At 37.2% G+C, this 26,011-nt stretch overlaps 2 protein-coding genes across 5 annotated transcripts in view; one reads left to right on the forward strand and one right to left on the reverse strand.

Moving 5' to 3' along the window:
- ITGB1 (integrin subunit beta 1) overlaps nt 1-24,575 on the forward strand; it is a 46,070-nt gene extending 21,495 nt beyond the window's left edge. For 3 of the 4 annotated variants that reach the window (XM_064505811.1, XM_064505808.1, XM_064505810.1), the window contains exons 4-16: nt 1,281-1,503; nt 4,354-4,524; nt 4,821-5,059; nt 6,471-6,626; nt 7,871-7,966; nt 8,765-8,854; nt 9,934-10,074; nt 10,198-10,400; nt 12,418-12,656; nt 13,371-13,593; nt 14,773-15,005; nt 17,124-17,290; nt 18,109-21,058. In XM_064505811.1, coding sequence (XP_064361881.1) covers nt 1,281-1,503; nt 4,354-4,524; nt 4,821-5,059; nt 6,471-6,626; nt 7,871-7,966; nt 8,765-8,854; nt 9,934-10,074; nt 10,198-10,400; nt 12,418-12,656; nt 13,371-13,593; nt 14,773-15,005; nt 17,124-17,290; nt 18,109-18,183 — 2,256 coding nt within the window. In that variant the 3' untranslated portion in view covers nt 18,184-21,058. Of the gene's footprint in view, nt 1-1,280; nt 1,504-4,353; nt 4,525-4,820; nt 5,060-6,470; nt 6,627-7,870; nt 7,967-8,764; nt 8,855-9,933; nt 10,075-10,197; nt 10,401-12,417; nt 12,657-13,370; nt 13,594-14,772; nt 15,006-17,123; nt 17,291-18,108; nt 21,059-23,378 lie in introns of those variants that run through there. The other variant, XM_064505809.1, reaches the window with a different exon arrangement.
- Nucleotides 17,291-26,011, reverse strand: part of CCDC7 (coiled-coil domain containing 7) — a 71,789-nt gene continuing 63,068 nt past the window's right edge. The window contains exon 34 of the mRNA XM_064505805.1: nt 17,291-25,918. Coding sequence (XP_064361875.1) covers nt 25,915-25,918 — 4 coding nt within the window. The 3' untranslated portion in view covers nt 17,291-25,914. The remainder of the gene's footprint in view (nt 25,919-26,011) is intronic.

Consider the following 26,011-nt stretch of genomic DNA (forward strand, 5'->3'; position numbering starts at 1 on the left):
TTTTATAGTTTGTTTTTTCCTTAGTTTCAAATTTAAACAAATACTCTGAATGTATGGAAATGTGTTTTCACCAGTAATTGTTTCTTGTAGCTCTTCAATTTAATGTGTGTACTTAAAAATTCAGATACCATGGATTTAATGAAGAGCTGATTTTAGTAGATCTGCCATTCATAATGTGGTTACTTTTCTGTTGCTAAATGTTAAGTCTATACAGACCCTAAAGGCTGTCTCATAGTTATTTAAAATCATTCCAGCATGGAGTCTGTCTGGGTACATTTAATTATATTCTTACAGTGACATAAGAGTAGAGGTAATTTTAGACAGACATAGGTGGGGTAGGGGAAGAGATTGAAGGTTTGCTTTTAAAATGGAAAGATGTTCAAATTTTAGTATTCTCTTGTTGGTAGCTGAGGTGTGATAGGTTGGTTCGTGGAGGTGGGTTGTTGTTTTAGTCTGAAACACAAAGAGAATGGCAGCTTGGGTAATTAAAGATTAAATTTGGGAAATACAATATTGAAGACAGACTGCAACATAATCGGTATGTGCTGAACTGTTTTCTTTAGAAACAGAAGAAAATCTTTAGAATGTGTTCATTTATAAGCAAATATTTATTGGAAAAATATTTTTTCAGAATTTGACGTTTCTCTCATAGAAGCCTTATTTATTCATATTTGAGGTTAAAGTTTTCTGTGGGTTTGAGGTAATGGTAATTTGTGTTCAGGGCAAAGTAATCCTTTTTTTATGTATGGATCTTGCTTTTGTACTGAACTTTCCCAAAATAAGAGTTGTTGTCTGTCTTTTCCCTGCCTTGTCAGCACGCTGCCCTTTTTTGATGTATACTACCCATGTACTCTTATGTAATCTTTAATTAAAGCCTTTCAAAAAAAAAAGTTAAAAGGAAGGGTAGTTGCAAAGTAGGCTGAAGAAATAGGTTCACGTTATTGGTGACTGCTTGAAGATACAAGCTTTTTCCATCTGCTGGCACTTCTAGAGTAGCTGATTTAAAAGGACGTCCTGCTTCTGTCAGAGATGACATTGGGCATATTTTTTCATTTCTCCTACATATATCTTGTGCACAGATCAGCATAAGTAAACGCAAACTGCTGGACTGGTAGTCACTACTTCATTTAGTAAAATTTAACATATTTCAGGACTATGTTTTATTATGGGACTTCAAAAAAAAAAAGGGGGATGTGGTCAATGTAGGAAGTGTTATAGTGTGTAGGGTGTAACAAATTGCAAATAGCTGTAAACTTGATACTCTTGCCCCTGTTTTCTAGGACTTTTTGCAAGAAGGAGAACCAACGTCTGCCCGATGTGATGACTTGGCAGCACTAAAGAGTAAAGGCTGCCCTACAGAAGATATAGAAAATCCCAGAGGTAGTAAACAGGTGCTTGAAGATAGAGAGGTAACAAATCGTAAGATAGGTGCTGCAGAGAAGCTGAAACCAGAGGCCATTACACAGATCCAGCCACAAAAATTAGTACTGAAGCTAAGAGTTGGTAAGGAAGGTTTGATTCTAGTCTTCATATGATTTTTTTTTTTTTTTGGTCACATCTGCATTTTATGTTTTGATTGTTTTATTCATTTTGTTTCAGAAATTATTATTGTTCAGACAGCTGAATGAGAGCAGAGCTGTTCAGGTTAACCCCATATGTTCAGATAGTCCAACGTCTGATTTTTATAAAAGCTTGGGTACAGATTTTTATCACTTGTATAGATTCAGCTTATAAAAGTGTGAGCATGGATTGGTAGATATATTGGAAAGCTAAAATGATTTTGTTTCCAAATATTTTGCAGTTGATTTTCTGTAGTATGGCTTCTTGGAATGAGAGTAAAAGAGCCTGCAAAACCTTAAAGAAGTTTTTTAGGATTTCCTATTTCTTGAAGTACCGCTGTTCCCCAAAGTCTGCAAGTCTGAGAACTGAACGGTTTTGCAATCATGCAACTAGATTGTCAGATTGCTATATAAAGTATTTTGTTTTCAGAGGTTAAAGGTGTGGAGACAGGACTGTAGTAGTGAGAGCAAGATAGTTGTCTACCATTTCCCATGCATAAAGGCAATTTAATTTCATTCAGCTGGGGAGGATAAGACATAGGAACAGGAGAGATCAAGAAAAACTGTCTGTGAGTCCTGTTTTGGGGATGTATTGAAAAATATATCATAGCTTGCTAATACTCAGAGTTTAATGTTTCATGTTCTGAGCCTGAGAGAGGGTCAGATTTTTACCAGTTGCAATGAAGCTGTGAAGTAGAGTAGAGAAACTTTGTGGAAGTTTTAAAAGTGGTTGTATGGGATCCCGCCCTTGGAGGGGAATGTTGTGTGAGGCTTCAGGTCCAACATAGCTCCTGGGCAAAATGGAAGGTGATGCAGTGAAAAGGATGTTCCGGCCAGGTCAGAGCCCCAAAAACTGGTGGTTAGCTTGTGATTAATGAATTAAAATAGCCAAAAACTCTTCTTCTCATGTTTTATTTAAGTTTTTCAAGCTGAATTACTCTCTTGAAATTGGAAGTAATTCAGGTTTTTCCATGTGGTTCTAGGTGATTTCAGGGCAGAATCTTAAAAGCTTTCTTAATTACAAACCCTAGAGTAGACATTAGCTGTGGTTATCAGTTTTTCAGTTCAGGGCAGAAATATTCACACTGGCATGAACTAGGCAGGAGACTGCTAAAGCCTGTTTACAGAAACCAGTGAGGATTACTACTGGGACCAAGCTGCCACCTGTGACAGTGCTTGGAATGAGTATTTCCACCTCCAGGGCATGGAAAGCTGTTGGGAGGATTTCAAAGGCAATAGTATTCTTCAGCCACGTGTCCTGCAATGAGACAGGCTTCTCTGAGGGCTGCTTTTGCTTTTTTAAGAGTTTTGGTGGGGGGGTTATGGTATTTTCATCCAGCGTCTGATTATATTAAAGCATATCACAGCAGAGGGAGATGAGTGTAAGGGTCAGTTGCATGTTGTGTTTTTTGTTTTGTTTTTTGGGTTTTGGGGTAGTGGGTTAAGTTTTTGTTTCTTAACTCTGGTGTTTATAACAGGTCATACATTACTTGAGCATGATGGAGATTTTATCCTTGAGTAGAGTTGCTAGGGACTGCATCAAAAAAACTACTTTGCATTTACCTGGTTGAAGAGCCTGCACTAGGAGTCAGCTGCTTGGTGGTGGCTGCTTTAATAAATGCAAAATGATCTGAGGCAGCTTAGCGCACTGAGGAGAGGGAAGGAAAGGAATGAAAGTTATTTTGCAATTTTGATGTTATCTCAGTTCTAATGGGAACGTTTCAGCTTCTGGAGACCATATTCTTGTCCTTCTGTCGAGGCAGAGGTTTATTCAGCAGAACATATGAGGGATCTGAGCAGCCAAAACATAATTTCCCAAAAGATCATTGCCCTGTTTATAAGCACTTCTTTTGGTCACAAGCTCTCTGCACCCTTGAGTAGTTGTGGACCATGTATGTGTCAAGGGGATGTTTGTTTTCCATGAAGAGTTTTTGAAACACAGCTCAGGAGAATACAAAGCTTTGGGCTTTTAATATAACAGCCAGACTGCTACTGCATAGCTGGATCCTTATGGTTTCCCCTGCTTGCTATTTTGTTGAGTATTAAGGAAATATTTTCTAAATATTAAGCAGACTTAAGCAACAGCAATATCACTATTTAGCACCCAGAAGGAAGGAGGGGAAACAAACCTTATAATTCCACTCCTTTTTTCAGACATAATAGGCAAAAGAGTACTTTCTTCATTTCACATAGAAGTAATTCTTCTGCAGTCTCTTTCCATGTAGTTTCAGTGGGTAAGACTACATATTTCTGTGATCAAGCTCAGGGTTTAGTCCTGCAGTTCAGACACATACTAACTCATCTCACTGTTGTGTTCTCACCCCATACTTGATGCAAAGTAACTTGAAATATCCTATCCAGAATTGATTTTTCTTTTTTACAACTGATTCAACACTATTTTTCCTACACTAACCCCTGAGAATTTCTGGAGTCATCTTGGATGCAAGTAAATATAGAAAACTGCTATTATTATAGGAACCTTTCTAAAATTACTGCATACATCCAGATTTCAAATTGAGGCAACTGAAAGGCTTGAGTTTAACAGGCTAGAATTTTATATGGAGAAATCAAATATGTTAAGTGTGCAGCTGGACATCGGAAAGAAATAATTGCTTCTTGACACTTTTTCATCATACTTTAATGCTAATCGTTTCAGTTAATAGGAGAAAAATTCACTCAACATTAGTTTAGATCTTGCATCTTTATGGAAAGTCGTCGAGATACTGATGATTTTTTTCTTACCAGTGCAGTTATTCTGGAATGTCTAATGGCTTCTGTGTAATCTCTGAAACAGGGGAACCCCAAACATTTTCATTAAAATTCAAGAGAGCTGAAGATTACCCTATAGATCTTTATTATCTTATGGACCTCTCCTATTCCATGAAAGATGATTTAGAGAATGTGAAAAGTCTTGGAACTGCTCTGATGTTTGAAATGGAAAAAATAACTTCAGACTTTCGAATTGGTAAGAAAGATATACATATTCCAAACAAATGAAGTTTCTTTCCTGATGTTTTTCATGTGATTACATATGAAGAACTTTTTTTTCGCTAACAGTGTTATGGCAGGTATTCTTCTGACAAATAGATCCTGTTGAGGAATATAACAATACTTGGTGTTGATGGAGAAAGTGGAATGTAAACAAGAATGAGGAGTATTTTTGAAGTCAGTTCAGCTATAATGAATTCGTATTCTTTTATATCAGGATATAAATAAGAGTTCCGTTCTTCAACTTACAGGGTTTTTGTTGTTCTGTCTTAGGCTTTGGCTCTTTTGTGGAGAAAACTGTGATGCCATATATAAGTACAACACCAGCCAAACTCAGAAATCCCTGTACAGGTGACCAGAACTGTACAAGTCCATTTAGCTATAAAAATGTGCTCAGCCTTACCAGTGAAGGAAATAAATTCAATGAACTTGTAGGTAAACAACACATTTCTGGCAATTTGGATTCTCCTGAAGGTGGATTTGATGCAATAATGCAAGTTGCAGTTTGTGGAGTAAGTGTGTATCAATTTTCTTTGCTGCACTATTAAATAAAATTGCTTTAGTACAACCTTATTGTTTTATAGTGGCTGACTTCAAGATTAATATCAAATCTTCAATGCTTCATTTCATTACTCGAGACTGTGGGACACATCCCTGTGCTTGCAAGACAAGGTAGACTAGACAGACTGCATAAATGCATGAATTTGTCTTTCATAGGGACCTTTAGTGAGTAAAATATGTATATACAACCGGGAAATGTAAAATGCTGATTACAGATCATGTTCAGAGCAGATGGATGCATTCCAAAGACAATATTTTTAAAGATTGCTGTAAAAAAAGAAAAGAAGTCAAATTCTGCTCACAAGTGTCTAGAATTTTAAATAGTTAGGCAGCTCTTCTCAAATGATTTCTAAACTTCATATATTTTTATAGCTCTTGTTTCACTGTTTAAAATGGCCAGAATAGTTTATTGAATTGTAATTTCTACTACGTTCTCAGATAGAAGTAGATGAAAAGCTGATTTGGGGTCGTTTTTGGGAGATCTGATCTAGGTCAGTGAATTCTTTGATTTTTTTCTGTAGTCCAATAGACCCTTCTATGCACCTGCATGACATAGGCTCCTCTAAAAATATACAAGTTTACTGCTTTGCTACTGTATTACTATTTTGTTGATCAATGGAGTCAGGACTCTCTGAAAAATAATCTACAGTCTTCATTTAGAAGAGCAGTGTCAATCAAACCTTCTGAAAAAAAATGAGGGTTACCTGATTTTTATGCAAGATTCTTGTATTGCGTTCTCCCCTTAAATTAATTAGGGCTTCAATTCTGGATGAGTTTCTAAAAATAGGAAAGGACAACTTGCAGAATTAGGCCCAGCAATTACAGGCCAGAATACAAGCGGAACAGTGAAAAAGGCTGATTCTCTTGCAGATACTGCGCGGAGGGTATGAACCTCGACCAAACTGGCAAAGCCTGATGGTTCTTCAAAGCCTAACTCTGGGCAAGCCATTATTTTTCATTTGAAAATTGCTGCAGTGCTTTATACATTGTTTTCCTATATACTTGAGCTGTATGGTAGTGACAGAAATGGGCTTGGGGAAATTAGAGAGCTGGACTGATGTGCGTGATTTCTAAAGCCCTGTCACTCTTCAGATATTGTAAAGAGAACTGAGCAGACCAAAGTAACTCTCAAAAAGAATGTTACTTGCCTTTGGTGAAACTCCTGCAACAAACATTTTGGAACAGACATTTAAATGCAAGTGCTTTTAAGGTTTGAGCAAATTATATAATTTCAAAGGTGATGTTTTTGCAGTATTGTTTCTTCTAAGTGTGTCCGATTTTTTGTGCGTTTATCTGTTGGTCTCCATTACTTTAAAGTAAGTTGGTGCAAAATACTGAAAATTTGTGTGTTTGTGTCCTAAGGAACAAATTGGATGGAGAAATGTTACAAGACTATTAGTGTTTTCCACGGATGCTGGATTTCACTTTGCAGGAGATGGTAAACTTGGTGGAATTGTTTTGCCAAATGATGGGAAATGTCATCTGGAAAATAATATGTACACGATGAGCCACTATTATGTAAGTCTTTACATCAGCTTCTAGGGAAATGAATATTTTGTGGTGCTTAAGCTGAGAGAAATCATTAAGTCATCTAGTGTAGTTTCAGCACTCTACATCTTTTGAACTTAACCTTTACTACTTTTTTAAGATTAATTACCCTTTTTGTTCACTGGCAAACTGTGGTGGCTCTGTCTTCTTCTTTTTTTTTTTTATCATTTCATCGGTCTTTGTCATACCTAGTTCTTTTCTTTCTTTGGGACTTAAGAGGTAGAAGTACCTTTAAGTAGTCTCCATCCATGAGTACTTTTTGAGTCTGTTAGCCATTTTGAACCATTTTACCATGAGTTCTGTTGAGAGTGTGTTGGGGGTTTTTTTTTCAATTTGATATTAATTTTTAATTAAAATGTCTTACAGTCCTGAGTTCACCCGTGCAACTAAATGACAAAGTAGGAAAGCATGAAACCACAGTTACTGCCATTAGTTTGATTAGTCATAGCTTATTTCTACTCCCTAGCTATTTGCTTTTTTTTTTAAATAAATAATTATGAGGATCATCCCACTTCTGCTTTTTGAATATTGACATGGTATTAGCATTCTTGAAGTCTTCTGAAAAGTTCTCAGTATTTCAGGGTTTATTGAAGAACATCACTCAGTTAGAGAGCTCCCCAGCCAGGTCTTTGAAGACTGCTTGAAATTTTATGATGCAAAGTTTTTGATAAAAGTGTGCTTAACAACTTTGCCTTTATGGTTATTGGTAAGTAGATAGGTGTAAAGAAATACATTCAGTGGATGGGGTAAATACAATAAGCTTTGCAAAGTTTGTGTGTTCATGTATTCCTAAAATTAAGAGTATTATTCAATAAAAAACAAATAAATTCAGCTTTTCTTTATGAAACAGTGCAAAAGGTAGTAGTTTTGTTTGAAGTAAGTTTTATGGAAAACTATTAAAAGTTATTTTCTGAGAACACTGAGGCTAGGAATTTTAGCTGGAAACTTTAAATGGCAGGGAATTTTACTTCCTTCTTTAAAATAAAATATATATATCTTTTCATATAGGTATATATGGATCGTTTTCAGTGCCTAATTGTTTACAGGGGTTGTTTTGTCTTAGATTTGATTTTCTAAACATAAGACTTCTAACTAGTCAGCTTATGCCATATGTGTTTATAAAGATGATTTGTATTTATAATGTCAGAATCTTTCTCATTGTTTTCTAATGTGTGTCCCAAATTTGAATTGTATTTTATGCTTGATTTTTATAGGATTATCCCTCTATTGCTCATCTGGTACAGAAGCTTAGCGAGAACAATATTCAGACAATTTTTGCTGTTACTGAAGAGTTTCAAGCAGTTTACAAGGTAAAGCTAAATAATACATCCCTCTGTTCTCTGTACTTCTCCCCCCTGCCCCATCTTCTGTCCAAACTGATCCTCAGTGTGCATGTGCTTTCCAAGGAGAAAGTGACCTTGTCCTTCTTAGGTTCTCTGCAGGGTTTATAGGTAGGAGGGATTGGAGAGCAGATTTGCAGTGCTACTTTTCATGGACACTTATGGCAGAATAGCTGAGGGGAATGCGGACACTGAAACAAAAGAGACAGTTTTGTCCTTTGTGCTCTATTTATACTCCTGATATTTAAAGTCAGCTAGACTGCTGGATGTGATTGTGAAATAGGAAATGACTGAGTAAAGGAGGTGGATATTTTTTCCCTCTTTTATCCAAACAAGCTGTTTTTCTATTTTAGCTATATTGAAATTGTAAAGTGGTGATGGGGGCGGGTTGTTTGTTTTTCCACCCACTGGAAATCATCTTTCACCTGCCTCTTTCTAATACACTAGAAGCACTGTGCTTTTACTTGTGCGAGAGAAGGTTTTGGTGTTCTATTACCATAACATGAATGGCTTCCTTAATTACTAAATATAAAGTGAAAATGCAGAGGGGGTGGAAAAAAAGGCTAGATATTTGTCTTTATTCTAGTAATGCTTTGTGTGACTTCAAAAATCGTGAAGACCACTGGCAACATTTTAGCCTTGTTTTTGAAGCAGTTAATCCTGACTCCACTATAGCATTACATCGCCATACAGTTATTTATAGTACAGTTTATAGTTTCTTTTGTAGAAAGATTGTAATTTTCCTTTTCTTTTTGTAAATATTGAAAGGAACTGAAAAATCTAATACCAAAATCAGCGGTGGGAACATTGTCTTCAAACTCTAGCAATGTTATTCAGCTGATCATAGATGCATACAATGTAAGTTCAGATTTTATTTGTGTAGTATTTTGTTTTTCTTGTTTTTAAGTTATTGTGAGTTTTCAGGCAGATACTCCAAGGTGGATTTTAAATTTTTCTACCAAATAGGAAGTTAGTATACTAAACTATAAATATATAGCAGTTGTAATAAAACCACATTTGTTGACATAGCATCTGAATGCCTAGAGATTAGACAAATAAAAAGACATATTTTTAGCGCCACTTAGGACACAATTACAAAGGAAATGGTAGCAGCCATGTTTTTTTTAAAACAAAAACACTGTTTCTTCAGTACCTTCAGTTCATTACCTTCCTTCCATGTGGAAGAGTAAAGAGTCGTTTTCCAGGCTCTTGTCCCCAGTGAAAACATCTCCATCAACCTCAGGGGCTCTTGGATTTGGCCCCAGATCTCTCTCTTCAGATCTGTGTCGTGTAAATGAGCAGCCGTTCTCCTTGGGAAAACACGAGGCTAACTAGTCTCTGCCAGTGCCCTGCTGCGCTTTCCCTGCGTCACAGTGCTCCGTTGTAAGACGGGGTCACCACGACGCCATGACCATGTCGAGCCCTGAGCTCGCGTTTCTTGGCACATTGGAGCTGCCCAGAGGGGCAAACTCCACAGCGTTTGACTCCATTCAAAACACAGCTGGAGGAGAGCACCTCGCCCAGACCGTGTTGAGTTCAGAGCCAGAGACCACTTGTGTTTCCCACGTGAGAGTCGCTGGGCAGCACACGCAGTCAGGACGGCGAGCAGGTCCCAGAGGCTCTCCTTCACTCATTCTCCTGCATGTCTTGCCTTATCTGCTGTGCGGTGGCAGTAGGAGGGAGGGAGACGCTCCTTGCCTCAGACTGTCCTGCAGGCCAGCAGCGAAGGCACTGGCCTAGGAAGCAGTAGATGTTTCTGAGCAAGTACCCTAATTCCAAGGCATCCTCACTTCTGCTTGTAGCAGAACTGGTGTTCTTAGTTCTAGTATGCGCTTGGGATTGGTGCCTAGAGTGTGTATAGTTTTAAAATGTCTTTTTTCAGCAAAATACTTTTATAACTCCATTCTAAGTTAGTTAATAACTAGCCTTTGTTTTAGTCCCTTTCTTCAGAGGTTATCCTGGAGAACAGTAAGCTACCAAAAGGAGTGACAATCAGTTATAAATCTTACTGCAAGAATGGTGTGAATGACACACAAGAAGATGGAAGAAAATGTTCTAACATTTCAATTGGAGATGAGGTAACTTAAAGTATATGTGCTGCTCTCAAATAAAAAATTCATAGAAAATATGCAACACTTTTTTTTAATTATATAGACAAAACTCCTTTTAGTAATATGGCGGTCTATTAATTTTGTTTGCAGGTTAAATTTGAGATTAGTGTAACAGCTAATGAATGTCCAAAGAAAGGACAAAATGAAACAATTAAAATTAAACCACTAGGTTTCACTGAAGAAGTGGAAATTAATCTCCAGTTTGTCTGTGAATGTCAGTGTCAAAGTGAAGGAGAAGCTAATAGTCCAGCCTGCCATGAGGGAAATGGCACATTTGAATGTGGTGCATGCAGGTAAGTAAGTGGACATTTTGTTTATTTTTGGAAAGGGGAAATACGAGCAAGACCTTTGTTTCCTTTGTTTGTTTTAATATTTATGAGTGAAGGGGCAGGAATTAATGTTATGGTTCTATTTATGTTAGGATGTTTTGCCCATAGTGTCTTAGTTCTGCAAGGAATCCATATATTGGAACTGATAGGATTGTTCATTAGTTTGGTACTATTGTACAAGTTAGAATTAGAATGTGGCTTTTGAGTGTGTCCTTTAAAGGATATAGGTCTTACTGCTTTTTCTGTTCCCTCATTTAATTTTAAGATCCATGTAGTATGGAAAAACTATGGAATTATGAATGGATGTAATTCGTGATATTTTTGCAAGCGTTAATGCTGATCTAATTTTGTCCTTCAAATATGAAGTCTGCTGATCTCAAGAAAATCCAAGGCTTCCTAGTTTTTTGTAGGAGCTCCTATTCAGACTCTGAACAATTGTTTAATAGCAGGGAGAAGTCAACAGTTGTAAAAGAAGACCCTTTTAATTTGAATGACTTCCCCAATCTCTTCTCCCTACTTTATTTGTAGCCTTTTGAGGCCGTGTTGCAATGTTCCTTGTAATTGTATACATCTTTAAATCCTTCAGAATATATATAATTTTTGTATACTTACGCGTTTGAAATTTCCAACCAAGAATTAGAATTATTTCCATTACTGCCTATCACAGGCAGTAGATTAGAAATGTACTCCTCATCACATATTTGAAAATCAAGTAAAATGATACTGGATTTCTGGAATAACACACAAAGGTAAAGCAAAATCTTAGAATTTCAGAAGACTGGCTGAAGATCAGTCTAGTAAGTCCAGGTTTAAGCCTTTATTTTTCAAGAAACCTACAGCAAAAACAAAAACTGCTTCTTCTTGGAAACCCTTGAGATGAGAATGGTAAGAGCAGAATGAAATATAGTACTTCTCTAAGAAAACTAAATCCAGGTCTTTAGAAAGCAGTATTGGTCCCTGCTCAGTGAACTGTACCTGAAGTAAAATATATAGATCTTGTTCCTCATGCTTTTAATATGTGGCTGCTTATTAAATATAGAGGAAAAGATACTGACTTTAAACTTATAGGATTTCTAGGACAGGACTGACTAACATCTGTCTAGTGAAGTTGATGGCAGAAGTTAATTGAATATTGGAAGGATTTGAGAGTATGGCTCCCTACCTACTTAGTATTCAGTATATTGAGGAGTAAGCCACTTTAGGCCATAAATACTGGTTAAATTGCTTCATTTTGCAGTCACTTTCTTGTGCTTGCTTGAAATAAAGAAAGCAGATTTCTCATCTTTGCCTATAGAAAGAATTATTGAGCTCTGTATTACTGTCCCTAGTGTCCCTCTGGTTTCACATAGGGCATAACAGACTTGTGGATAAGAATAGCTTTTTGCAACAGTAGCAGCTTCCTGATGGAAGCATTATCTCTGATTGATGCCTGACAACAACTTCAGTCAGTCATTTCTGATGATGCCAAGAACCTCTGTTTGTTTATTAATATTTTAGCCTTGAGGCTCTGCATGTCGCATTATCAAAGATGCCAGCTGAATTTGCTGGTGCTCAGCAGCTCTGAAAATCATCACCTCCCATGCCTAATGGCTGCTCATGAGGAAATTCTTTCACTGAGAGATGACCGCAGCTACAGTGCACAGTCACTGTCACTTAAAAGTAATTATGGTTTTGTCACATTAGAGAGGGTTTAATAGTGGCAGTTTATTATATTATTATTATGTGGCAATTTAGTTAGAGGTGGTGGCACTTAGCTTCTCACCTGGAACAAGTAATCAGCATAGGAACAACTTAGTCCAGTTATCTCCAGCAGCTCCAAGAACTGCTAGGTAGGTATCAGCTGGGAATCTCCTTTGAAATTGAACTCAAAGTTCCTTGAAAAAATAGTCACTATTACTCCTGTTACCTGTGCTGTTTTTTGCAGTCTTATTGTATGAGTTTTAATTGCGTTTACAATTTAGGTCATGTTTTTACTTTGCAGATGTAATGAAGGACGTATTGGAAGACTTTGCGAATGTAGTACGGATGAAGTAAATAGTGAGGATATGGATGCTTACTGTAGGAGGGAGAACAGCACAGAAATATGTAGTAACAATGGAGAATGCATTTGTGGACAATGTGTATGCAAGAAAAGAGAAAACACCAATGAAGTGTATTCTGGCAAATATTGTGAATGTGATAACTTCAACTGTGATCGATCAAATGGTTTGATTTGCGGAGGTAAGAAGTTATTTCAGAGTTTTCAGCAGGAAAAAAGTGGCTAACAGTTTACAAATCTATCAACTCCACCCTGTAAAGTAGTGATACGTAGCTTAAAAATATATAGCTAGTTGATAACAGAGAAATGAGAATATGCCCAAATTTATAGTTACTGAAAACATTTGCCTATTAGTAGAACACCCATTTGTCTGTGATCATGAGAATATAGTATGTTAATTCAAATTGCATCTTTCTTGAATCACAACTCTAAGAAATGACATAAATTACCTTGACTTCTGCTGTTTATTACAAAATTTACTTTAATAACATGAAGTTTGGTAGGATGAATGAGGTCGTAGTAGTTACAGCAGCAGAATGGTAGTGTTCTAGGGAGACAAAGGTGCTTCATTTTTCTGTGTTGTGAAGCTAAGTTGGTAGTGCATTCATCACCTTTTTGGAGCTTGTTTTAAAAGCTTATGTAGTGATATGTGCAAAGATATTGGCAATCAGGGCCTCTATATGAACATAAAGTTGTGAACTGAAGCTGTGCTTTGGCGCTCTCCACTCCCAGGGAATGGCCATCACGTTATACTGTTCTTGATCAGCTTTCCCTAATCTTCCCTAATCTTTTTCCCCTGTATCTATCCTAAAACAGTAAACGTTTTTTTCTTACTGTCACCAATTGCATGTTTTATATTAGGCTTCATTTCACTGAAATACCTTTTTAATACACAGGAAATGGTATCTGCAAATGTAGAGTGTGTGAGTGTTTCCCCAACTTCACTGGCAGTGCTTGTGATTGCTCTTTGGATACTCTTCCATGTATGGCATCTAATGGGCAGATTTGCAACGGAAGAGGAACCTGTGAATGTGGAACTTGTAACTGTACAGATCCCAAATTCCAAGGCCCCACATGTGAAATGTGTCAGACTTGCCTTGGTGTCTGTGCAGAGCACAAGTAAGTACCTGTAAAGTCAAATCTCTAGTTTCCGAAATGCTTTATATTGGGGCTTGTGATACTTATGTGCACAGTTTTGAAAATGAGGGCCTTGATACTGTGCTTTATTCTGCTCTGAAATGTAGAGATATCATATCATACCTTCGGAGAACAGAAGTGACTGGATGAGAACTAAGAATTACAAATTCTTCCCCCTGCCCTTTTTTACGTTACACATGGAAATGTGTACTTTAGGTTATATCACTTTTATCCATTCAGATTGACTGGCGCAGGTTTCAGCCTTCCCCTGTTTCATATATGATTGTCAGCAACCAACCTTCTGCAGGGTTTGAGGGCACATTGGTCTGTAATGTGACAGACTGTAAAGTCTTATCATCTTGGCCTTTTGAAATGAATGCAGCAAGAGTAAGCAAGCTATGCTGCCTGATTTTTTTCAGACTATTTAAGATTTCAACTAAGCTTTTTTTAAAACTTCTGTTCTATATTGCTTCAAAACTTATGTTCTACAAACCTATTGAAAGAAGTCAGATTATTGTGAAAGTCGAACAGTAAATCTAGATGTGGGCCAAAAAAGTTTGCATATCTGTCTGTGGAAAACCAGGCTTTTGGAAACCAGGGATATTCTGCATGGAAAAGTTTTGAAATACATTTATGATTAGCATTTATGATTAGGTGACTACTGGCTTTGTGCAGCTGCCTTTCAGGGTCCTTTTCTTTTTACTGTAAAAATCCTGCTCAGTCTGCTTTACTTCAGTGAGTTATTCAGTCATATCTCATTGTAAGGCTTGTCACTCAGTTTGTTCTTAACCCGCCAGTCTCTCAGATATCTTTTCATTGTGTCTCCTGTTCCTATACTGCCTTCTTTGAGAGAGTGTTCATATTCCAGGTGGGGATATTTAGAAAGTTTTAGTATTCTTTGCTTTAGAGATTTAGGTCTATCCTTGGAAGTTTGTGGGTTATTCAGTGAAAGAGCAATTTAGTAAAAAGGTTTGTTTTTGTTTTGTTTTGTTTTTTGTTAATCTTAAGGTGCGTAAACATTCCAGCTTGTAAAAAGCTGTGTGTTGCTTTATTTTTTTTTCCTGACCTTTACGGCAATAGAATTTTTATTTCTTTAGATTAAGTGCTACACATCCATTGTGCACATATTTAAAAGCATTGCTCTGATTTTTATTTCCATAGGGACTGTGTTCAATGCAGAGCCTTCAATAAAGGAGAAAAGAAGGAAACATGTTCTCAGGAATGTATGTATTTCAACATGACGCGGGTAGAAAGCCGAGACAAGTTGCCGCAGCCTGGACAGCCTGATCCGTTGTCTCACTGCAAAGAGAAGGATGTTGATGACTGCTGGTTCTACTTCACGTACTCCGTCAACTCCAACGGTGAAGCCAATGTCCATGTGGTGGAGACGCCAGGTATAAATGTGATGTTTGTCTATGCTCCCTTCACCATTGTTAATTCTTCCTGTCACTTGTGTTCTACAAAGTAGCTCTGATTGATTTGGTTGGATGCATTCAAAAATAGTACCTCACCTGAACCACAGGTTGTGGACGTCTGAAACTGGAGTAGCTTTATAAAAACTTTCAGATTCAGTTTTTAAAAATTTTTTAGATCCAGTTTTTTTCAAGTCTGCTAGACTGACAGAAACAGGTTTTGTTTAAAATAAACTAAAAAAAATCAGATATGTAAATTTGTTCAAGTATTTCATGTTTCCATTTGGTGTATACTTTTGCTTGTTTTACATATCCTGTAACAAGTCCTAGATACCTAAATTTTGGTACCATTTTTTGACTGGGCTTCTCTTACAGGTTTAAAACAATGGCGTGTGGGGTTTGTTGTTGTTTTGGTTTGGTTTTTTCAATTTTTTTTTTCCCTTCCTTAATAAAATGGGAGCAGCCTTGCACAGAAAGCCAAAACTGTGTTCTGTGTTGCAAACTGCTTGAGTTACTTCATCCCAGGAGCCTTTGCTTTTACTTAGCCCAGTTACCTTCAAGAATAGATCTGAAAAGCCTTTTGCTTAGTTGATCCTTAATATTCAGCCCTCTTTGAGTATATTGTATTAAAAGACTGAACAAGAGACAACAAATCTATAGTTTAAGCAACCATTTCCCATTTATTTACCAGGAATTTTGCTAATTCAGATCCCTGGACATTGCATCTAATGATGCAAAAACTCTGTTCTTGCACATTAGCAGTGTGTGCTTTCCTGGTTTTTATAAGCCTGATATGAAATATATACCTTATTTGTGTGTGAAAGGTTTAGAGCTGTATTCTAGTCAGGGGATTTTAGGAATTGGTCACTGGGTGATCAGCTTAGTACAGTCTGCTGGTTAGTACCTCTTAAAAATAGCTATGGCTTCTGTTAAGAATGTTTTAAATTCTGAAAAAATGTAGTCCAAAACATAAAAAGTGGACAGGGCTCTAGGTCTTCTGGACAAGCCAGCACATACATTATCCATCTGGAGTCTGATTCTTTTTCACGTATTCATGTCTGTTGGCTTAGTTAAGAGTTGAATCAAGCCTTTATGCACCAGGAGGCGCCATAATTTTGTGCGATACAGATGCTCATCAAAGAGGTGGAGCTGTTAATACAGCGGTGGAGCAGGTCTTTGCCCCTTGCTGGCTCCCCAGGGATTGCAGTCGGGGCCCTTCCCCGCTTGCCTTGCTCCTGCAGAGGCAGCTTGCCAGCATTAGGCATCTACGGTTTGCGTGGCAGCAGTGTTCGTATTGACAGTACAGGAGGTGCATTTATTTGCTTCCAATTGCTTCATTTTATGCATTGAGCTCTACAAAAGTCCTCGCTCAGTTTGTGATTATTGAGAATTTTATATTAATAAAAGCATTGGGCTGTATTTTAGAGAACTATCACTTTTATCTGCCAGTCACCTTAAATCACTTTTCCTCTGTATTATTATTTTCAAACACATACTTCATTTATTTTGAAAGTATATGATACTTTTACCACAAAAAAGTGTGGGTTTTTTTTCCAAATTCAGCAGAGATCAATTTCCAGGATGAGGAAATATCATAAAAATCTGTCTCAAAGGAGCAAAGTGCTAGGTGCTAATGTATAGAGATAAGTAATAAATATAGCTGTCAGAGGTAAAACTAAGCTCCCTTTTTCTGTAAAGCTATTAATATGGCATGTGAAGACTATTTTGTTAATCTGCATTTGTAGTCTAACTAGTTTATCCCTTCAGCACCATCCTGACTTAGAGTTGTTGCTTGTTGAAAATATAATTGCTAGTTATTTTACCCAGAAATAACCTAGATCAATAGCTTAAGGGGTTAGCTGTGTGTAGACTTAATCATCAGAATACGAATTGCTTTGTTGGTAAGGTAAAACATTAGAAGAATAAAAAATAAGGTGGAAAAATGTTACAGGACATATACATTCCAGAACTTATGCTAATATCAAGCCTCTCTGATGCTTCAAATACTGGCTTCAGTACAAAATACAATTTTAAAAGTATCTGGATATGTATTGCCTTTACCATTTTGTAAAATCATGTTTCACTTGCTTTTCTGCCTAGAATGCCCCAGTGGCCCTGACATCATTCCCATCGTAGCTGGTGTGGTTGCTGGAATTGTTCTCATTGGACTTGCATTATTATTGATTTGGAAACTACTAATGATCATTCACGACAGAAGAGAGTTTGCTAAATTTGAAAAGGAGAAGATGAATGCCAAGTGGGACACGGTAAGTCAAGAGGCTTTTACTTGTATAAAAGTTACAGTAGTTAAGGAAAAATAAAAACTTTTGTTCATGTGCTTTAAATATTTCAATTGTTTCTCTATAGGGGAAAAAGCTGGAATACAGAAATAACCTTATTTTAAGTTGTTTTTAAACATATGTCATTTGTTACCAATAGCAAAAAATCCTCCTCTTTGAGAAGTACATCTTTGATTAGAAAAGTGAGTAGTAACTTAGGCTGAAATAAAACTCCAGGGAGAAAATGTGATGAAGACAGAATAGTTCAGCTTTGCAGTTGCATCACACTCTACAACATACAATTAAAATGCATACAGCTTCTGTCAGAAGATGAGAGTTACTCTTGTTTAAAAAAAAAAAAGGAAAATTTCATGCTTATGAAAGAGATCTTGTAAATATTCATATAAATTTGGTTGAGAGATTTCAGTAATTGGTCACAAAACATAGATGATAATGGTGTATTGAAATCTTCCCAACCCCTTGTCAATAGAAAATTATCTAAGAAAAACAAGCCTATGGTCTGCAGGCTTACATATGCTTATAGGGTCTCTCCTCCCTGGGCAAATTTTAAAAATCTACTAATCAAAACCCTTCACTACTGTTCTATAGAAATCAAAGCCCATATACACTTCATAAAAAGATTTTTTATTATTATTATTCTCTTAAGTTTAAATTAATTCATTCTACACTGGGAAGAAATTACTAACTTTTCTTTACATATAGCATGATTTTTTGGTGATAGTTGAGAATGTTTCCTTCTTTCTTTCTATTGAATTATTCGACACTGACCATTTCTTTTACTTCAGCAAGAAAATCCAATATACAAGAGCCCTATTAACAATTTCAAGAATCCAAACTATGGACGTAAAGCTGGTCTCTAAGTCTCAGTTTGTATTTTCTTTCATTTTCTTCCTTTTTTTCCTTTGCATGTCACTTTTCAAACTCACTGTGTGTCACAGTCGGTTAATCACAGTTTGAGTCTTGCTCAGTTGATCTACTGCTGCTTTGATTCTGGGGTTTTACAGAATGCAGCTTGAAAATCTTTCATTTGTTTTGACAGCAAGATTGCTTACTTACTAATACCACAAGTATCATCTTAAAAATTATTCTACAAGTGATTAAAAATTATTCTACAAGGAGCTACCTGTGGATAAATACATGGAGATATATATATATAATGGAACAGCTCTTTGAATTAAAGCTCTTTAGATTGTGGAGAAGCCCAGAGCTGGGGGGGGCAGGGGGAGGTTGTCTGTGACTTCCTCTAATCGGCAGTCAGTTTGCTTGAAGTTGCTGTGTTTGCAAAGCTGCTTTAGATGCTCCTCAGATTTCCCAGCCTATATATAAATTCATTAGCATAACTTTGGAAACACTCAGAGCAGCATTACAGATTTTTATTAACTGCTTTGTCATATTAACCTAGCACAGAACTAGCCTATATTTAAAGTGTGAAGTGCATATACTCTGTTGGATTGATAATTCGATATGCATCTTACTTTTCCATCCAGTTCTAGTGAAACTGGCAATATCATAGTCCTTGTATCTCGGTCAGCTTGGGGTCCTCCACAGGATGTGAGAGGAGGAAATATTCCTGTCCCCTCCAGTTATATTTTCCTCTGATTTCTTTGTCCCCTCTAAACTCTGACTGAACACCTCACATTTTTTGAGGAAATGCTGGCTTCAGTTGTCTTCACACACAAGGAGAAACCACAACACGCAGAGGAGCAAGTCTGTAAAGCAGAGGGAATGGATATCTTCAATGGACTTGGCGAGTGCTTTCTTGTATGCTTTAGGTTAGGTGTTCTCCCCCTGCCCTGGGCTTCTCAGTTGATGGGGAAGGAGTGAGAAAGGGAGGATGAGTTGGGGAATAGATGTCAGAAGAGTATCAAGAGATACAGAAGATCAGGTCAGAGGAAGGGAGTGGGATCTGAGAAAGTGAGGAAGGCAACACATCCATTTGAATTTCAACGGGATTTTGCAGGGGCCAGTGGAAGGGAAGGATCTGTACCTCTAATTTTATTCTGTCTGCTATCTCCCTATTTCAGTGTTGCACTCAAAATTTGATTTTGAAAAGGAAAAATCAGTGGAGAAAGCAGGAGATAAGGATATTTAAACTCATTATCTGTCCTCACTGTGATTAACATTTTCAAATACTTTGTCAAGCATTCTGAGCTCTTGCTTAATGAATTATCTTTCCTTTTTTTCCTACAGTCACCTCACTTTCCGTTGTCTCCAAAACTGATTGTAAAAATGTTTATTTTGCTTGCCACTTGGACCACATTCAGCTCCTTTCCATTTTTCTTCTCAGAGTTGATTATTCTGGAGAGGAAATTAAGTTTTTTCCATCCTAACATTTTACACAGTCCATCTGGTTAAGGCTCTGTTACCTTTTTTTGTGCTTTTCGCTTGCATATTCTCTGCTGCATGTAGGACCAGCATCTAACAACCCAGCTCGTGTGTAACTTCCATTCTGTGTTCTCTCCCCTTTCCTCATGACTCTCCCAGGGTCTAATGTCCTCAGTGCTGCCATTTCACCTCAAAACGTACTTTTTCAAGAAAGGTTTCCCCCCCTTCCTTCTGTTTCATTCACTCTGAAGATCAAAAGAAGTCTGAGGTGTGTCAGTTTTTAAATAGGATTTTATCCTCTTTAGTAATCACAGGAATTTCTGAACCTGGGCAGGGGGAGAAAGTGAAGAGGAGACGGTTCTAACTCTATTAGCTACCAAAAAAGCAGGAGATCAGTACTGTTAGAATGGGTCAGTCATAGGAAGGAAAAGGAGAAAGTCCTCTTTCCCCTGTAACTAAGATTTCTGGGCATGTTGGATTGTTGAAGTAAGCTTCCGTTTACTGCAAGGTGAAGATAGTTGCCTGTGTTACCAAAGCAAGGAAGCAATCTGCTATCCTCATTACAAGAAAAATCCACTGGAAGAGATTGCATCCAGGTTTGTATGTATACACAAAACCCGACTGCAGTTTCTATAACCCTCCCCGTGCCTGGTTGCAGTTATACATGTATGCAGCTTGATTATTGCCATGAGTAGAACTGCTGCGGCACGGAGCACGCCACGGACGAGGTGCCCGAATACTTTGCCAGTGTTGGGTGTGCCATGGGGAGGGAGCTATCACCAGGGCTTCTTTGCAGTTGATGCTCAAGCTAGGTAGCTTCAACTGGGTTCAGTTTGTCCTAGGCCTGCAGCATAGATACTCTCTTAGTGTCATTCCACTGCTGTCTGACCTTACGGTCTTCACTGCCTGCCTGGTTTAGATTTGAACTATTAATATACCATTAAACTTGCTTAATAGTGGGTTAGCTGCTCACCTGCAGTCTTCCAGTAGAGCAGTAGATGACACCCTGTCATTTCTGTTGCCCTTAAGCTAGGTCTTCGTTTTTTGCAATTGCCATTTTACAGGTTGACAGATGACTTGTATTATATTGATGAAAAATAATGATCATTTATGAGAGCTGAAAATAGTAAGACACGGCTCTTGAACAATGTATTTGGACAAGTTTTGAATATTCAAGAGTTCAGTTTCTTATGGTGACATAGGATTTAAACCCACTATATAGGTAGTTTAGGTGACTGTTGAAATAGCAAGTTCATCGAGAAAAATGGTAAGCAAAAATCCTATGTAGTAGTCTTTATAGTATGTCTTTTTCCAGCAGTAGGGTAAACTTACCCTCTGAGCAGCCCAGTCTAGTTAAAATAAATATTTCTTTATTCTTTATTCTCTGTAGGTACTTTTTTTTTTTTTTAATAACTCTAGCTTTATTCTAATATATTCGACTCTTTGTATCTTGCATATAGCTATGGCTTGTCAATTCCATTTCGGTTCAAGTGTGCATGATATTTTCATTTCTAAGGGCATGTGGCAAAAGTGTTTTCTCTAACTTTGCATGCTTAAACCAGTATATTTTCTGCATTGATGTACAGCAAACAAATATATTTAAAAAACAATAGTATTTGTCTATGACAGGAGGTTTGGAACACCATGTTTTAATGTCCAATTAAAAATCTAGAAGGTTGTTTTTTCTCTAAAAGCTCTTAACATGTGATAGCTGTGAGGTGACCTAAGAGAAGTGAGATCAGTGTTAGACTAGTAGACATTTACATACTATGTCCTTATTAGTTTTAATGATACGCTATCTGTAGATGACCTCTCCAAGCCAGAGCTGAGACCCAGTGACCGACTTCTACTACCATGTAAAAGGAAATATCCAAGTAAAGGGAAACATAACCAAGATGTTTGTATTGGTATAAAAACGTACCTATGAATAAGGCACTTCCTTAGAGCAACACTATTTATTCTAAGTCATGAGATACCAAGGTCACGCTTATGTCTTGCAGTTTTAGCTGTGTTAAATTTAAGCAGAAGGCATTATAATACTTACACTCTGAAGGACTACCCAACACCTCTCTCTTTAAGTAAGAAAAGTGAATGGAAAGCTTTCTCATCTGGTATTCAGATGAGAATACTCCTTTCAGCTGTCCCAGCACTGAATCCTCAAGTGAGTTCCAGACACACTCCTCTGGTTAAGCAACAGAGTCCCAAGTAGAAAATGTTATATTGAGCTTTCTTAAATAGCAACATAATACGAAAGGAAAAAAAACACCACAAAGTTCTGTATTTTCATTAACCTCTCTTCTACTAATGCTGTTGTTACAAAATATGGTATCTCCATTTATCACTTAGGAAAGGTGGATGACTTTTTTTAAAATAATCTGTCTTGGTTTAAAATTTGACCTTAGTTCCCAATAAAAGTCCTTCTTGAAGATTCAGTCTGCTGACTCTTGCAAGAAGAACAAGGAACAAAATTATTGCAATTCTATTTTATTAAAGCTGCAAGTTCAACAGACCCACTTTGCTCTACACCCAAAACAGACTATCAAAAACTGGCATCCCAAGTTGGGGGATAGAGGAGGAAGAGGATATCCTTTAATTCACTGTACGAAAAAATTGTTTCAACCTGAAATATTTAAAATGCTTTGTAATTTCATAGAGTAGAATTAAATTAATATGCTACAAGCTGTATCAACTGGATAGTACTTCAAAGGCACAAGTGTTCCCTTACTGCTGATGATGGCGAGATACGGTTCTGGCCAGAACTACATTCAGGCTGACATTTGCACTGTACTGAATTTCCTCAAGAAATATTCCTTGTATTCACTGAAGAACTTTTATGTTGGTAAACAACATTTATTTAGGTTGAAGTTTAGGTTGTGATAGGAGTACAGCACTGAAGATCCACACTGTATCAACAGAAATGTAGCAGTAGCTCTCTTTCTAATAGGATTTATCTATTTGAGTTCAAGCCATTCATCTTAGGCATACAAGGACTTGCCATAAATTGAGTAAGATTTACTGAGGTAAAAGTCATACAGAAAACTTTGGAACAAAGGAAGCTTAAAATAAGCTTATTTTAGAGGTTTTCAAATGTCAGTAAGGAAGAAATAAGCAATTATTCAGTAGGCATATCTTACATCAGTAGAAATAATGTTTTTACTACAGCATTTGCACCAGTCTTAGTTTTAACTGTGCATTTTATGCATATCAGAAAAAAAATGCAGGAACAAAGTGAGAATGACAAGTGCTAAACACTCAACATCAATACTGAATGTGTATTATTAAAATACCTCAAGCCTTTGTGCTTTATTTCTAGAATTAAATTATTGTAATATGAAGTAGGTTATTTAAATGTCTGTTAGAGTAGCATGTGGTCTGTAACTGTCAGTCATGGTTTCCAACAAGGTTGTTTGCAATTCTTTTCCTCTCTAAAAGGTATCGTGGGCTGCAGCCTTGTGCTGACTGCTCAGCCCTCTGATGAGCACACACGGCTCATCAGCTCTGAGGGAACCTGTGGCATAAGCTGAGTAGGATCATGCCCTAACCCTTTGCTTTAGCAGCTGAGCATGCCTTTGTTAGAGTTGCTAGAGGGAAATCTGGTTTGACTTAAGCTGTTTGTGTGTAAAAGCAAAACATTAATGGGTAATTTTCTAAGCTATTTTTTACACTTTTCACAAATGCCATGCTTTTTTCATCTCTTCAAATGCTAATATAAATATTTTTCTTTTTCTAGGGTGAAAATCCTATTTACAAGAGTGCAGTGACAACTGTGGTCAATCCTAAATATGAGGGAAAATGAGCACTGCTTGTATAACTTCACAACACTGTATGCAGCATAGCAATTTTTGTAGTCACAGTAAGATAGATTTAGGGCAAACTGCAGTGATTTTACTAATTCATTACATATAGGTTTGTTTTCCTGTGCAGGTTTTGAAAATGTACCATATGTAATTTTTTTATTTTTATTTTTTTGCAAATAAAAATAATCAGTGCCAGGGTCTGACAAAAAAACTTGAGACTGCATAGCTTAGTCAGCTAAGGTCACATGGTGCCTTTTTGATGTTTTTTTCCTCCTGTGCTGTGAATCTAGGTCTTCTACAGGATGTGATACTGCTATGACATGACTGGGAGGGAAATGGTTAAAGCAATCAGTATGAGGGCTCTGCCTAGCCATTTAGTATTAAAATTTTAAGCTTTACAGGGAAATCAGGGCTTGAGTTTGCAGACATAATTAAACTCACTTAGTACGGAGCTGATGAATAACTGGTCTTCTACTTGCTAGATGTGATTAAGTATATAGTAAGTTGAGTAAGCTGGAAATGAGCAGTGTAAATGACTGAAAAGTGTGTGCATACTTAAATTCCTTAATGCCAGATTATGGTTAAGATGAAAGGTGTTGGGAAGAATCTTAAGAAAGAGAAAACAGCTTTAAAACACATGCCATTACTGAAAAAGTTGCTGACTGGTAACTTGCTTAGTTTTTCTTTGTAAATTCAAGTCCTGGGTGGCAGTATCATGAAGTACTTTTTACCAAGACATCCTCAAAACACATAAGAGCCTTCTGTCATACGGTGTCTTTCTTCTGTAATGTTTCCTTGGTTTAAAGCCTGGTGCTTTGTCACCTTTCTAATCTTTTAACCTATGTGGTTGCAATTCTTTTTGTAATATTTTTGTATCGACACAAGCGCTCTTTTTTTTTGGCAGTCTTAGCTGTAAATTTGCCTTTACCTTGTAGCTAAGATTGCATAGTTTGTCATGTGACATGAGTCACACATCATTTTTGACATGTGCCATGTATATTTGCCTTTGACCATTCGAATTGCCTCATAGTCATATCCTTGTTTTAAGTGCCTTTTTATTTTAACAGATGTTCACTTTTTACAGTGCTATTACTGAAGTTATTTATTAAATAAAAGTATCTTAAAATATATGAATGTCATCTCTTTATCTTGTACAGTGATACTATTCAACAAACTGAGATGGGCAAGATGCAAGACATGGTAATAGTACCGTATGTGTCCCTTTAGATGAGGTTTGAGAAATGAGTTAAATAAAAGTGATCTTGGCAACAAATGGTAGCTGTTGTATAAAATGCACAAAAGTCAGGGTGCAGCACAGTGCTTCATATTCCATATTAAGTGGTAACTTACCTAAAGCTATTGCCTTTCATGTACTGCATTTGTGCTAAATAAGTCACGTGAAGTATTTTGATTAATCTGCCCTACCAAATAGACCATTTGTTTACAACACCACACAGAGCAATTGAGAAAAATACTGTATTTTGTAAGAAAAGTGTCTTATGAATTTTTTGTTATGGGTATGGTGTTCTACATTGAGTACACTTGATTACAAAGTGGTTTTGATAATCTGAAGCATGTTCATGGTATCTACCATCTACAACTTTTTTTTTTTCTCTGAACTAAATTCTAACTTTCTTCTGATTTTTTCCAAATTATCCTGTGGAGTTGGGGGGGCTGTTCCTCTTCTCTAAATACAGGCAGGAGGAGCCCAATTGTTTTAATAGAGTCTAAAATCAACAGCACTCATAAAAGCATAGAGGTGCATTAAAAAGACTTTCTTGCACTCATGCCCCCTACCCCCCCCCCCCCCCAAATGAGCACAGAGCCATGGAGGGGGGAACCTCAGTAATGCTGTTGGAGAACTGACCTCCAGGGCTGTCCCAGGAGAGGGATCAAGACCCATCACCCTAAGTCAAGAGGAGGAGCTCCCTGGAGCACCATTCCCACTGTGTGTGTTGAGGGGGTGTCACAGCCTAGGGCTACAGGCAGGACTCATTATGGGATGCAGGGGAAGAGCAGCATGACACTGTACAAGACTCACTATGGGCTGTTCAGGGTGGAAGCGAAGGGGGGGGTCAAGGTGGTTTAGGAAGGAACAAGCAGAGGGAAAAATGCAGGGATAGGGGGATAAAAGGGTTCAGTCACATAAAAACAGCTTGCTGGTCAGAATGCTTCTCTGGTCCTTCCCTGTGCCTAATCAACGCAGTTTGGCAGGTCTTCTTATTAAACTGCATTTTGAACTACTTTCCTGGGTGAGAGGCTGCAGCGAACAGCTAAAGGAGCAAGAACAGCTGTCTTACAGTCTCAGACTCAAGACACATGGTTCACAGAAATCTTCAATTTACTTTAAATCAGGACTGGATGATTTAGCAAAGAAAGGAAAAACCATACAGTGCACCTATTTCTCAGTCCACTGTTGACTCCAGTGTATGTTTTCCCATCTCTCCAGCAGATGCTGTGGTTTACAGTTCACCTGTCAGAGACATAGGGTAGTTGCAACCAACAGACAAAAAATTTCCCCCAAAAAGATACTATTTTAACTAGTTTGTACAATGTGTATATGTAG

This window comes from Dromaius novaehollandiae, chromosome 2 (genome assembly GCF_036370855.1).
Source record: "Dromaius novaehollandiae isolate bDroNov1 chromosome 2, bDroNov1.hap1, whole genome shotgun sequence".
Lineage (NCBI taxonomy): Eukaryota > Metazoa > Chordata > Aves > Casuariiformes > Dromaiidae > Dromaius > Dromaius novaehollandiae.